The sequence below is a fragment of the Sebastes umbrosus genome, chromosome 1, assembly GCF_015220745.1.
Source record: "Sebastes umbrosus isolate fSebUmb1 chromosome 1, fSebUmb1.pri, whole genome shotgun sequence".
Taxonomy (NCBI): domain Eukaryota; kingdom Metazoa; phylum Chordata; class Actinopteri; order Perciformes; family Sebastidae; genus Sebastes; species Sebastes umbrosus.
Genome location: NC_051269.1, coordinates 41,015,731 through 41,030,970, shown reverse-complemented (window position 1 = coordinate 41,030,970; position 15,240 = coordinate 41,015,731). Strand labels below are relative to the sequence as shown.

The following is a 15,240-nucleotide window of genomic DNA, read 5'->3' as shown; positions in this document are numbered from 1 at the left end:
TGAACTTCACCTTTAACTGTATCCTCACACGTGAAGGACATAATCAAACTGTAACACTCACATTTTGGTTTAAAACAAGAGGTAATGTGTGAGATTATGTGATAAATCATCACCTTTTACAGACACGTAGCAGAACTTAAGCTTGTTATTCATTCTTTTTATGCCCAACTTGTTTACATAAGTGAATATTTAAAATTGTTCCGATTTCCAGACGTAACACAGAAAAATATGACTGTTAATTATTTTTCCAAGAAGCAGGTTTACTCATCTGGGTAGTTTGCTGAGTGTAAATTGGAACACATGTGCAAGATATGAGCGGGTTTTTCTGGGTTTTACTCAGCAAAGATTTCCAGATAACTGCTTCCTGGAACAGATCTCTGTTCACAGGAAGTTATCAACACTGTAGATTACAAATTCATTCATCAGGCAGTTAGGCCATGGATTATAGAGTACATTAAGGATATCTTAAAAGGATCATTTCTGTGACTTAAATTTTTTTTCTGTCCATTTAATGTGAATTGTGGCATTTTTACATGCAGGCTCCACAGTTAAATGTCTTTAAATGAAATATTTCAGCTCCATTGAATTCAAAATAACATAAAGCTAATCTATTGCTGTAAAGGAGAATTATATTTTGAAAAGAAAAATAACTGTTTTGTACGGAGCCGCGACAGAGACACAGAGGGATAAAAACTGAAGGTTGAAAAAAAATTTAAATAAAGCTTTTGCAAAATCTTGCGAAACTTTTTCATTTAGAGTCCCGACTGTATGTCAGCTACGGTAGCTTGGAAAATAGCGTTATGGGGACCTGAATTTGATGGATTTACTGTACTGACAACAAATGAGACAAGAATTAGCGAGCTAGCGCACCCCGCGGTCCCTCGGCCTCACTCCCCGTCGCTAGGAGACTACTTCGCCGGGAGGAGAGCGGTTGGCGGCTCCGGAGACGGATCATCCAACATGTTCTCATTCCCAACTCGTTAAATACCGCCGCTCGATCAGTGCCCCTCGGTGTCGGAGAGCGACGCACGGGCCTTACTTTTGGACGTATCGGGGACGGCGTGTCAATATATGCACATTACATACTTAGTGTACTTTCAAATTAAACTTCACAGGAAGTTCGTTAGTTAGGGTTAGGAAACGGTCTAGTCTGCCAGTGGCTTTTTGGCCGATTCGGTGTGTTGAATCGGTGGCGGAGCTCGTCAGAGAGAGAAATCCTTCTCATTGGCTGTTCAGCTTCAACGAATCAGTGCACGAGAAGAGAAACGGAAGTGAGGAAAAGCAAGCCAACGAGTCAATTCAAGTTTTTCATCTTCATCTCATCTGATCATTCCAACACACGGATATTTTCACAACGACATGACCATCTGGAATGAAGCTAAGTGGTGAGTGAGAGCGGTGTGAAAATGGTCGCTTTGTTTCATGTACGTATCACAACTTGTTTATCCGCCATCCTCGATCTTCCTGTTTCCCTTTTTGACTGATGAATACAGACTACCGCCGCCTGCTGGAACATAGAACGTACGTGTTAATTGGCCGTCGGCTGTCGTCTTTGCGGCGTGTTCAAGTACAACTTGTCGGTCAAAGACGAAGGTGACGTGAGGCGACACAACACTCTGCCTTCATCGCCACTAGTTCTTTGATGTTGGTTTGGTGTGTCTGGGCCTTCATTCAGCCAGTACAAACCCCAGTACCAGGTGGTCACGGTATCTTAATGTTGTTGTTTTTTATTATTCTCTGATTGATTTATATGATTTATTTTTCACGGTTACAGACAAAGACTGCAAATAGACATGTCTGCGGCAAAACATCTGTGAACCAGCAGAAGATATGTAGTCATTTAAGTAAAAAAGAAAGTGGTAGTAGTATACCAGAGGATCTAAGAAAAGCAAAGACGCCTCCCAACGTTTCATCCATCAATAAATCTAAAGTAATCCTCCACTCATTGAATCTGCTTTTTTGAATGAATTCTATGAATCTATGAACACACACAAGAAAAGTCAATCTGAGCTGAACGACTCTGTCATTCATTGATTGGACAGGATATCTCTTTGGCAGCGCATCAGCTTACATGTATTATTTAACCAAAGACGTTACAACATACGTACGTCGACTGGCCGTGCTTTCAAAGTCTAACTGCAGTTTTATGTCTTTTCCAGTCCATTATTTTCCAACATGTATCAGGACACCTCAGAATGGATCAGACCTTTTTGACTTTAAGTAGAAAAAGCACAGGTGTTACTATTAAAACTAATGAAGACTAGGTTTTCTCTTGGTGCTACTTGGGGCCGCATAAGATATAACATTATACTTAAACCACCCAAAGACTAGATTTAGTATGAGAAGGAAAAAATGCCACAACATTTGTTCTGATTGGTCGATAGTCTTGAAATTTGGTACGGACATACTTCGGGCAAATATCTAACAGTAGAACTTTTCAATTTCAGCGTTGTGTTAGATCACATGAAAAATCACACTTTTATTAATAGTCAAAGTCTGGATTATTTTTTTAAAAATGAAGAAAAACGCTAACATTGTGTTCATTAAATGTTTTCTGCACCAACAATCGCTATCGTTAATCCGGGCAGACACACAGCTGACAACCTGCTAAACTAAACTAAATGTGCGGTGGACACTTTTACTGGGAAAATGGCTGCATGTCAGCGACACTACACGCAGCATCATAGCTGCTAAGTTAACGCTCCTGGACGGTGAACTGGAGACTCCGTGGTCTGTTGTGCTCGTACACTGCAGCTGGTACACCGCTGCATGCGAGGCACAAATCTTGTCGGTTAACGGTTAATAATCGGTTAACGAGGGTCGGTTATCGGTTAAGAACATTTTTCAAAATTAGCATCCATAATAGGACACAATGAGCGCTTATTAACACGCTGTCCCTGGTCCGTCCAAAAGTAACGCAAGAGGGGTACCCTGTGCGTCGGTTTCCGATGCCAAGGGGCACTGACCAAGCAGCGCTATCTGACGAGTTGGGAGCGAGAATGTGTTGGACCATAATTACTAAATGAACATCATGCTGTATTGAAGAAGACTTGAAACTAGCGATTGAGACCATAAACTCATGTTTACAATGTTTACTGGTCATTTTCTCATAGACTTCTATACAATCAGACTTCTTTTTGCAACCAGAGGAGTCGCCCCCTGCTGGCTGTTAGAAAGAATGCAAGTTTAAGGCACTTCCACATTTCAGACCTGGAGGTTGCCCCTTTGAGTGAGAAGTTATGATGTAACATCTTTAATCCAAAAGTTATACTGTAAGCCGTAGAGTCAGGGACAGGATACGGGACAGTGTGACCCTACTCATTAGGTAACAGGTCTGTGTGACTACAGCAGATATGAATAATCTTTCCTTTAGGTTTAGAAATCTACCTGACGACAACCCTGGAGGGATGTTTGCTTTAGAGTGAAAAAAAGAGGAAGTTGTGCAGACTGAATAACTAACTGACTGAGGACGTGAGAGCCCGTCATGAGGTCTGGGTACATGTGGACATACAGTGTAGTATGGGGTCCTTCTGCTGGTTAATGATCCTCCAGCCTCCTTTTCCAAACCAGGAAGTGAGGTGAGAACGGAAGACAAAACTGCGCTGGGCCCCAGCAACGCCTCGCCAGAGTGGCTGTCCCTGGCAACGCCGAGGCGGTCTGTGCCAGTTTTGGGCCACTTCTGTCCCGGGGCTTCTTTGAGTCCAGAAGAATGTCAGGGGGAGATTTGGAAACCTTCCCTCAGCTCAGGATGAATGGCTGTCCACCGAACACACTCCCCCGCTCTCTCTCTCTCTCCCATCGCCTCCAACCTCACTCCTCTACTCTCAGAGGAGAAGCAGAAAACAGAGACAAGCCTCCGTTTGAGTGTTCACTCCTTCTGCTTCTTCTCCAGAGAGTCATTACATCCCCCAGAGAGAGAGAGCTGTCACCAACATCATCCAATCACTTCTTTCCATCAGATTAATGAGCAGATATTCACCTTTTATTACAACTAGGTCTTATCTCTGTAGTTCTGATCATCATTCCTATCGGCAATAATAATATTGTATCCAACAAGCTGATTTCTGAGATCTAGAGACGAGGCGAAAAAGAAGTCAGACAAACACGAGCGTTCAGACGATCAAACAACCCCCCCAAAAGTTAGCCAAACTTATTTGGAAGAAAAAACAGAAAGGAAACTGTAAAAATATCTGTTGTAAGTTATAGGAAACTCTCAAAGGGACCGTTATGATCTGCAAGCCAAAGGTAATGTGCCAGAGCAGCTTGGTCTCCTAAAAGTTACGTTCCCAATACAACAAAACTGTCTTTTACATTTCAAGGGAAACATGTTTTCTCTTAGATTGTATTTGTTTTTGACGTATCACAAATAAGTTTCTAATCAAAGTCCGTGGAAGTCGGCGTAGGGAGGAGGTCAGGGAGGATGGAGGACTTTCTCCCAGAGACCGCTATTCACGTCCCATGTGTGAAACCAACGTTCATTGTTACGTACTTAACTTAAGTTGTGAAACATACTTATTATTAGTCATCTCATGATCTTTTACTAAACATAACCAAGTAGTTTTGTTGTGGTTTTTTTTTCATTTTGTTTCATTTCACCACGTTAACCACATGGTTAAAAACTGCGACCGCAATCCGGGAGAAAATTGAGAATGCCGTTTAATTTTATGGTAATTTTTAGGAGACAGGGTTGACCTGAGGGGGTTAGAAAAACTAATATTTACTGTTCCCTCGTCTGGAGGTCAATGGGTTTTTAGTTAGATGCCTGAAATAAGGTCTGTGGTTAACACAAGCTGAAGACATTTTAATGTTTTGTTCTACGATGTAAAATACGCCAGTAAATATCCAACCTGTGAATTGTGAAGCCTTCATGTGTCTTATAAAAGGCGGTTGCTAACAAGTGGCTAAATGAAACGACTGAACGTCATCACGCCGACTCGTCCACCTTCACAGCCTCGTTGTGTTTTACTCGTGGTGTAGTTTGTTTGTAGCCTAACGTTATCCTTTTATTTCTGGAGATTGCATTCACTCTTCAAAGATAATAAAGTCATCCCTGGAGCACTCTATTGCGGTGTTATCTTGTCACAATGGCCGTGGTTTTCTCAATGTTTTTTTTTTTTAGCATCGTGTTTAAGTTGCCCTCTTCAGTTTCAGATCTCCTCAGCCAGGCGCTGGGTTGGTGGACGTCTTTGTTTTGGAGGGACTTCGTTTTGGAGGGACGATGGCTGGTTACAAGTCTATATTTGGTTTGTTTATCTCATAATCATAATTTTAACGTTTGAAATGTTTACTTTAATTACATTTGAATCACAACCATTCACGCTAACCACTGCACCACCGTGCCACCCAACATAACTTTGGATTTTTGAAAACCACATTTAAGGATCCCTTCAGTATAATTTACTTTCCGATTCCTGTATTTCTGTGTTATAATTTGAGATCAGCGAGTGCAGATGGAAAGTGGATGTCTCCTGACCTGTGACCCCCGGGCTCTTGTAATGAATGAGCTGTGACCTTCTGCACGGCGGTACCAGCGAGTACAACATATACTGCCAATGTTCCAGGTGTCAAACATGGACGGACCAGAGTGATGATTAAAAAAGTTACTCATTCAGACAGTAGGGTGGGTGAAGAGTAACCTCCCACAGGCAGCTCATACATAGTTCACCCATTAAACAAAACAGACATCATCATCAAATCACGGAGAGATGGAAAACTGTTGAATGGAGACTAGAATAGTTTGTGTGCAGGTCAGAGTGGACCGGCCTCAGCTTAAAGGACCACACCAGTGTTTTTTCAAGTTTTAGACCATTGCCCAATTGGATTGGATCCCGTTGTTTTTCATTAACCCTCTGAGACCCCCGACCGACTTTACTGTCTTTCAGAGGCTCTAGCAGGTTCATTTTCATTTTTTTTTAAATGGACCTCACTGTATAAAATGACCTGTGGTGACCTCTAGAATAATCACAGCCTCGTGAAACTTTACAGCCACAAACTAGAGACCTAGAGCATTCAGAGGATGGATGGATCAAACTAGAGACCTAGAGCATTCAGAGGATGGATGGATCAGACTAGAGACCTAGAGCATTCAGAGGATGGATGGATCAAACTAGAGACCTAGAGCATTCAGAGGATGGATGGATCAAACTAGAGACCTAGAGCATTCAGAGGATGGATGGATCAGACTAGAGACCTAGAGCATTCAGAGGATGGATGGATCAAACTAGAGACCTAGAGCATTCAGAGGATGGATGGATCAGATTAGAGACCTGCCTGCTTTTATTTTTGTCATTGTCTAGTAGCTCAGTACTACACACTGACGCCTGGTTTATGAAGTAACTCAAGAGAGTTTGAAGTTAATTTCCATAGCAGGCTGGAAATATTTGCCTGTAACGAAAAAAAACAAAAAACAACCTAAGACAGTCTTTTGAAAATGGCCTCTGGTAATCTAAATACTGTCTGCAAAAGCATTAGAATACCTTGAATAATTCCTGCAAAAGCAGCATTTGAATGTGCAAATACACTTGGTCCCGCCGCAAATTATGTAAGACGTTTGGAATCCTTGTGTTCAGACTGAATATGACCTGTTGGCCAACAACCAGATAGGATCACAATGTGATCACCTGTCACACAACGCACAGCAATGCATACAGTACAATGCAGCAATGCAAGGTGTAGCATGTAGGGGCCAAAGTTTCCAAGAAAACACAAAAAGACATGTGACATAACCACAGACTGTAGGGATGCACCGATACCACTTTACCGCAGCGTGACGTTAATCTCTCTTCACCATCTTTCAAGTCCTATCGCATGCGCTTACGCTCCACCTCCCCGACGATGCGGGCGAGATGGGCCGGTGGTAAGCCCGACCCTGCAGGGCCGGGATCCCACCTCATTTTCATTGCGCCACGTGGTTTTGCTTGCACCCTCTGACTCGTGCGTGCGTTAGACTCCGTGTTTCAAGACGGGTCGGGTGGGTTGCAGACATCGCTGCAGAACCCTGGCGCCACGACGCAGTTGGGGCTCACTTTGTCCACGGCCCCGGGAAGCACCTTCGCCCCGAGCCTTTCCAAGCCGACCTAGAGCCGGTCGCGGCGCACCGCCTCGTATGCGGGACTCCCCAGCCTACCGTGTGTCGCTCACACCCTCCAGCCGGCTGTTAACGAGGGTCTTTAGGCACAGAGAAGTACTCGTATCGGTACTCGGTATCGGCGAGTACCCAAATGTTAGTACTTGTACTTGGTCTGAAAAAAAGTGGTATTGGTGCATCCCATATAAGAAGTGGATGTAGTCACCGTGACGTCACCCGTTAGTTTGTGGACTGTGGATTCTTAAGAATTTAAATTCATTGCTCTTTGAAAGGGTGTACTTGCATTATTACGCTATTATATTATAATTATATCAGTTGCATAAAATGGTCTTAAAATGGCAATAATATCGTTTATCGAAATTATTTCTGGGACAATATATCATCCAACAATAGTAGTTATCGTGACAGGCCTATAGCTTTATCCTCTCTTTTCCCAATCCTGGTATTGCTTGTACATTCTAAGTTTGGTGATTAACTTTAGAATATGTCATTTTGTAAAAAATAAGGAAACTGATCTGACTGAGACAGTCTACCTGCACATGTAATAATATAGTAGTTTATACTCCTTCAGTCTGCAGCAGACAGTGTACTGAGTCACTGAAGCTCCTGTGTGGATTCATGTGTGTAATCACTGCCATCTAGTGGAGAACAATACAAACTACAGATCCCATTTATTCCACTGAATATGACGACTCATATCCTCAATACATCACATGACATGACTGGGTGAAGGACAGATCATGTTGGAGGATGAAATCAAACTCTCAACACAATGAAATATTTCACAGCTTAGTCGCCTGTTACACAACAGCCTGAGCCAAAGAGACGAGAGCTTGGCTCATAACACCGGTATCACTTTATAATAACCATCATTTATAGATGGTAAATTGATAGTTAATTAAACTCAGTTAATAGTTATTTTACTGTTAACAAAACATGAAATGATAACTAATAATGTTTACTAATTATTAGTACTGACATATTTGTTATTTTAACAGTTTATTAAATAAAATATATATAGGTATCTGTTAATGATTAATATATTATTTGTAAACCTTAGAAAGAAATTGTTAGTGAAACATCTATAAACATTACATAGATAGATTTTTGTAACACTTTGTTAATGGTTAATAACTGGTTTATAAACCGTCTATAAACATTATTTGGGTAAAGTTGCAACTGATGATTATAATTATTATAATACCTTATTACACGGCTTTGTGAATACTCAATTCTGATTGGTCAATCACAACGTTCTATGGTCTGTTATTTCTTTATAACAGACCGTTGCTAAGTATAACAGACCGTTGCTATGTATAGCAGACCGTTGCTATTTATAACAGACCGTTACTATGTATAACAGACCGCCGTTGCTATGTATAACAGACTGTTACTATGTATAACGGACCGTTGCTATGTATAACAGACTATTACTATGTATAACAGTACATTACTCTGGAACAGTCTTCCAATTGATATTAGATCAGCAGACTCGGTCACAATTTTTAAATCCCGTCTAAAAACCCACTTTTATAAAATTGCTTTTCAATCAGATGCATTTTAGTCTTTTGTATGCTTGTGTGCTCATGTAAATATATGTGCATATGTAACTGTATGAATATTTATATGCTTGTTTCTTTATTTTTCCATCCTATTGTTATTATTTAATTATTTATGTTTCAGTGTATTCTGTTGTACGTTATATGAATTGCCTTGGAAAGCACTTTATGCTTTGTGCTTGAAAAGTGCTATACAAATAAACTTATTATTATTATTATAACAGACCGTTGCAATGTATAGCAGACTGTTGATATGTATAGCAGACCGTTTCTATGTATAACGGACCGTTGCTATGTATAACAGACCATTGCTACGTATAGCAGACCGTTGCTATGTATAACAGACCATTGCTATATATAACAGACCATTGCTACGTATAGCAGACCGTTGCTATGTATAACAGACCATTGCTATATATAACAGACCATTGCTACGTATAGCAGACCGTTGCTATGTATAACAGACCGTTGCTATGTATAACACCATGTATAAGGACCGTTTTTCTGTGTCAAATTATTGATTTCTTAAGTAAGTAGCTGTGTAATGAGCGTGATAATGTACAGCTAGCGGGTCGCTGTACATTATCCCTTACTTGTTAAATGGTTAATAAATACTTTGTAGAGCGTCTATAAATATTATTTCGATAGATAGTTAATACTTTGTTAATGGTTAATAATTGGTTTCTGGTCCGTCTATCTATGTAATGATTATAGATGCTTTACTAACTATTTCTTAAAGGTATAAAATCATTTGGTAATTATTAACAAATACTTAATACAGTATATAAAATGGTATAATGTGTGCAACAATAAATATTATATTATATCATATTACACAAACTAATGCTAAAATACCAGAAATAGAAGCAGTTGATTGCAGTTAATTGTTTGCTAAAAGTAAAATAACTAAGTTTAATTAATCAGCTTACCATGTATAAATGAAGGTTATTATAAAGTGTTGTCTTGATGATTATTACAGCACTGTACATGTTGCACAAATGAAACACTAAAGAAAAAATAACTGGTATTGCTGCAGAAATAAATTGTGTACAATCACTCAGAGTCAACGTGGATCCATTTCTTTGCCTACAACAGCAGTCTGGTAATTATTTAAACTAAACAACATATTGTTATTTAATACAGTTTCATTTCATATTATGCAATGTGTTAAATCATATCTATCATACACACAAATGTGCACTGTTACAGCACAGAAGAGTGATCGTACAGCATTCTCAGTGTAATTACTGCGATACATTACACTAGAAATTATTGATGGTAAAATCAACTCCCACTCAGTGTTAACTGCTTTAGTGCAAATTTTGTTACAGTACAGTTTAACCGCACATTACTCACTTTCTAGTGAGGTTTTTTTTTTTTTTTTGCTAGATGATATTAAATAACGTACAAATATTGCAGTCATGTCATCAAACTTAATTAATGTGGGAATCACTCGATCTACAACACAAAGACGCAAACATGAACTGCATATATACACCATAAAACAGCTCTTCCTCGTGTCTACATTACTAGACATATAAGCTACAAAATAGTTTCTTCTCCATGTATGCACTGCAACGTACAACGCAGAAGTGTCACGCACTGAACAGTATAAAGAAAACATAAAGAAAGAAAGAGCCAGCTCCTCCATTGTGCATGTGTGTGCTTACTTGTGGGGCTCAGTGTCAGTATATCTGCGGCCCAGCAGGGGGCAGTGTCGTCTGTTACATCACATCACTCAGACTCCCATCTCGTTTCAATGCTTCCTAAATATTGCACTAGTCTGATTCAGGAGGGGTTGTACAGAGAAGAGGAAGTGGAATCGCTGATCTGCAGGCTACAGATACTCTTCTTCTTTTACATACAGGATCTCGTGGGCCGAGCTGGGAACCTGACAGAGAGAGAGAGAGAGAGAGAGAGAGAGAGAGAGAGAGAGAGAGAGAGAGAGAGAGAGAGAGAAATTAAGATAAGATTGGTGCTCAAAGGTTGGAAGTATTGCCATACTAACATTTAATTCAATCTGATACCTTAAATAAATGAATGAATGATGATGAATGATGATTGTCTGGGGGGGGGAGGGGCTCATATCTCACAACCACTACTGTTCTAAATCAGTGTACGGTAGAATATTTTAAACTGCTGGTAACCATAGAAACAATACTTCATCATACGTTAACTCAGAGGAGAAACTGACCGAGGGTTTAACTGACTAAAAACTAAATCATTTAGGCACAGTTTCTTTCCTTTAAAGGTGCTAAATTTGACATTCAGAGCATTAATACACTGTAGCATCAAACAACTATTGTCTATGTAATGATATAGAGGAGTAGTGTCTACCTGAGCAGAGAATGAAGTCTCTCTGTGTCCCTCTGTGTATGTTGTCATCTGAGCTTCTGCTTGCTTTGTTGACATCGTCGGGCCGGCCGTGCATGCTTTTAGTGTACGTTCATGCACGTGCATGTGAGCATGGCCCACTGACTAGGTCAAGGCCGCCTCTCTGCACTGCTCTCATACGGCGGTTACAGCTGATCACGCTATTGTGGAAGTGTAGCTCCCACCCTCCGCTTTGTACCGTCAGCGCTGTTAGCACTTTTAGCTGCAAGCCGCCGGCTCAGCTGTCGTCATGTTGAGAGCTGTTGAGAGGCACTACAAATGCTCCCAATCTTGTATTTAGCACCTTTAAAGTGTAACTTTCCCCCCAGATCTGAGCCTAACTTTACCCACTGCATCATTTTGAAGAAAAGTGGGCAAGGGAATGAAAGCGGGGGCTGGACGAGGTGGACGAGGTGGGCCGCCCGCCTCTGATTAGAGGGCATTAAAGGTCAAGTGTGGAACTTGTGTCTCTCCCCTCCGGCAGTAAGAGTAATTACACAAACACTGTTGAAGCTGCATATGGAAAAACTTAAAAGTGGACGTAGTCACCGTGACGTCACCCGTTGGTTTGTGGATTGCCGTTTTGAAATTCGCCATCTTGGCTTTTTGCAAACAGAAGTTACACGAGAGGATGAACGCTGAATAAGACATATTTTCAGGCTACCAAAAAGGTTATAACCAACTTTGATGAACTGGAAACACACTGTGAAAGGGTTAAAGTTGTAAACTGAAAACACGGGCAACTCCCAGACCGGACAACGCCGTGGTAGCGACCTGTTAATCCCAAGGTAGCCCCGCCCTAAAGCATCCCCTGCTTTATGGTCTATTTGACTCTAATTGGGACCATCATTTACTAAATGAACATCGTGCTGTATTGAAGAAGACTTGAAACTAGTGATTGAGACCATAAACTCATGTTTATAATGTTTACTGAGGTAAAAGAGAGAATGCAGATTTAAGGCACTTCCACATTGGCTTCACTTTTCAGACCCAGAGGTCGCCCACTGGATTATGACATATACAAACTCACTCAGTCACTGTTAGCAGGCTGCAGATTGTCCCCAAGGTAGAGCTGTTCAGTCATTCTCTGATCAGTTTTATTATTGTTGTTGCCACCTACAGGCACGGAGAGTAACAGCTGCTGCAGGTTAACGTTTCTTTGTTCTGGTTGCTGTTTTCGTGTGTGTATGTTTCAATTTTTCATACTGTGACATGTAAGATAAAGATTTTTATTTGCCGTGTAGCCCTCGCTTAGAGCTCCTCCGGCAAGCATCCTTGAGATGCATTTTATGAATTGACATCCTTCAAGATGGAGCGCTGAGATCGATCTCCGGGTCACAAGCCGGACGAGGAGGCACAAATTCAACATTTCTTCTTTTTCACATTCCTTCATAAAATGCTTGTAGAAACAAGCTGACCTGTAGTAGAGACGTTAGTATTGGTCATTCTTACGCAGTCCTACTCCAGTAGCTCCCTCACTACAGAGTATCGCTCCACATGAAATCACTCTCACAGCTGCGGAGGGCTCTCTGCTTTGAGGCGAGGATATAAATAAATGGGTAAACTGCGGGACACACTTGTCACTGAGCGGGAAACATCTGTCACCGCGGATAATAGACGTCTTTGATCGCTCAGCTGTGTTGAGTTACTGTAATTATGTACAGTTTATGTATGTGTAGATGTAACATTGTCAATACGCCGTCACCGCCGTCATAGATTGTGATTCTTGCAGTTTTTAGTGCACAGATTCTTGTAATATGTATATGTCATCTGTCAATATGAGTCCTACTCACTGTGCATACAGTGGATGGACAATTGTGCATTTGCTTCTTGTGTAAATGTCCTGTCTGTTCCTCACCTTTGTTTGTCCTGTTTGTTGTCCTTGTTCCTAGTTGTTCTTTATATTTATGTGTAAGTACATTTAGAGAGATGTATAAAACCGGAGTTAAATTCCTTGTATGTATGTACTTGGCAAATAAACCTGATTCTGACATTAAAGGCCAAGACACACCAACACGACATCAAAGAACTAACGGCGGCGAAGGCCACCAGTTGCGTCGCCTCCCGTCGTTTGTTTCTTGGCCAAAAAGTTGCACTCGACCACAAAAGCCTCCGACATTGGCAGACTAGAGCGACGGTGGTGGACGCACCACACAAACTAGGCCGACAGACGCTCAACTACGGCCTCAAAGTGTCCGACGGCCGACCGTCGGCTTGGTGTGTCGGGACCTTAACGGTTAAAGTGTACCTGGTTGACTCCTCCCACCACCAGGAATCGGTCTCTGATGACGATGGAGGAGGTGGAACATCGGGGGAAGGTCATAGGAGCCAACCTCTCCCACTTCTTCCTCTGGGGATGAAAGGCCTCCACCGTGTCCAGCGCCGAGGGCTCATGACCTGGAGAACGTACACACATACACAAAGGTATCAGACGTATCAAACGCCCCATGTTTCACTTTAACCCATAAGATTGTTCTGGCATGACTTTTAGAAAGACGAAGTCCTGTCCCTTCCAGTGGAACACCATGGGACCTTATTTCAGAAAAAATATGAACAGTAGTCAACGGAGAGACACAAATATTGTTTGGATCCTGTTTGAATTGCTCCATGAATCACACCGACGATGTTGGTAAATTTAAAAGATAATTTTGCAAATCAAGAAAGTCATAGTTTGTTGTAAAACTGTTGAATTATAAGACTGTGAAAGTACATAATTAGGCGTTATTATCGCGTTAACTTTGACAGCCCTAGTAATTAGAAAGACTACACGACCAAAAGTGACGTCTCTCTCTGAAGCTACGATGTCTGTGTGTTTCCTACTGGGATGAACTCACACCAGCAACACGTCTGACGCGTTCTTTCTCTCCCCAGCTGATAAAAAGAGCAGGAGTCGCTGGATAAAACACATCAGGTCAGATAACGGTTCAATTGTGATTGGAACATAGCTAAGTTAGCTGGCTATCTAGCGTAAGTGACGTCTATTGTGCGAGATGAGAGATGTAGTTCTCTGAGCGCTTTCACACAAAACTAAATGATACTATGACAAACTGAGACTTTGTTGACTTGCAAAATGATCTTTTAAATTGACAAACATCATATGTGTGTTACTCATGGTGCAATTCAAACGGGATCAAAAAATATTTGTCTCTCACCGTTGACTACCGTTTTTCCGAAATAAGGTCCCATGGTGACCACCGGAATGGGCGGGACTTCACCTCTCTATATACTTTGGATGCAGCAACATTCAATCAACATAAAGTGCAGTGTGAAAGCAGCAAACAGAAAGTTTAGTTTCCAGTGCGTCCCTCTCACCAAGTCCTCCCGCTACAACCATCCGACCACGCAGGAAAGCAGCAGCAAAGTCAGCCCTCTTTGTTTTCATCGCCACCGTCTCCTCCGACTTCAACCAGGCGCCTACAGAAGAAGACACGACAGCTGCAGTGAGCAGATGTGTGCGTGAGCTCGTGTGTGTGCACAAGCTTATGAAGTAACAGAGGGGTGAGGTCAGTGGCACCGTAGTCGTCCTTTTGGCTGGACGGGATGCTGCTGAGCTTTGTTTTCAGACTGTGACCTGCACTAACAGGTCAACCACGAGCCAGCTGCAGCCAGGACATGTACAGTACGTACACACACACACACACAAACACACGCACACACACACAAACACACACACACACACACACACGCACGCACGCACGCACTCACACACACACACACACACACACACACACACACACACACACACACACACACAAGCCTGGCAAGGACACACAGAGGTTATCACAAACACAGACTACAAACGGACAGAGAGGGGACAGGGAGGCTGGAGTTAGGGTCAGAATGCTACGAGGCAGAGAAAGTGGGGATACTGTTGGCACAACATGTTCATGACTGAACTTTAATGAAAAATGTGAATTCATTGCTTCCTGTGTAGCGTGGAACGGAGCGGGCTGTAGGTCCAAGACGGCTGTTCTGACCTCTGAAGTCTGACAGTTTGCACAAAAGCATCCAAAATGAGCTAAACTGGTTACAGTCAGACTGTGAGTGTAGTAGTGTATATATTGTTTAACCTAATTAAGAACAGGGGATTATAAATTCCTGTAAAATCTGTATGTGGATTTTATTTGGACTTTTATTTTGAAAGGAACATGTGAACACTTCCAGTATGATATTTCAACACGTTCTCGCTTCAAACTATGATGCTCTACGTGCTCCTCTAGC

At 41.7% G+C, this 15,240-nt stretch overlaps 1 protein-coding gene across 4 annotated transcripts in view; it reads right to left on the bottom strand.

Annotated features, from left to right (window-relative positions):
• Positions 1-9,932: 9,932 nt before the first annotated feature.
• Positions 9,933-15,240, bottom strand: part of klhdc8a (kelch domain containing 8A) — a 46,150-nt gene continuing 40,842 nt past the window's right edge. For 3 of the 4 annotated variants that reach the window (XM_037784911.1, XM_037784927.1, XM_037784935.1), the window contains 3 exons: positions 14,332-14,433; positions 13,268-13,416; positions 9,933-10,537 (listed from right to left, as the gene is read on the bottom strand). In XM_037784911.1, the coding sequence (XP_037640839.1) occupies positions 10,484-10,537; positions 13,268-13,416; positions 14,332-14,433 (305 nt within the window). In that variant the 3' untranslated portion in view covers positions 9,933-10,483. The remainder of the gene's footprint in view (positions 10,538-13,267; positions 13,417-14,331; positions 14,434-15,240) is intronic. The other variant, XM_037784919.1, reaches the window with a different exon arrangement.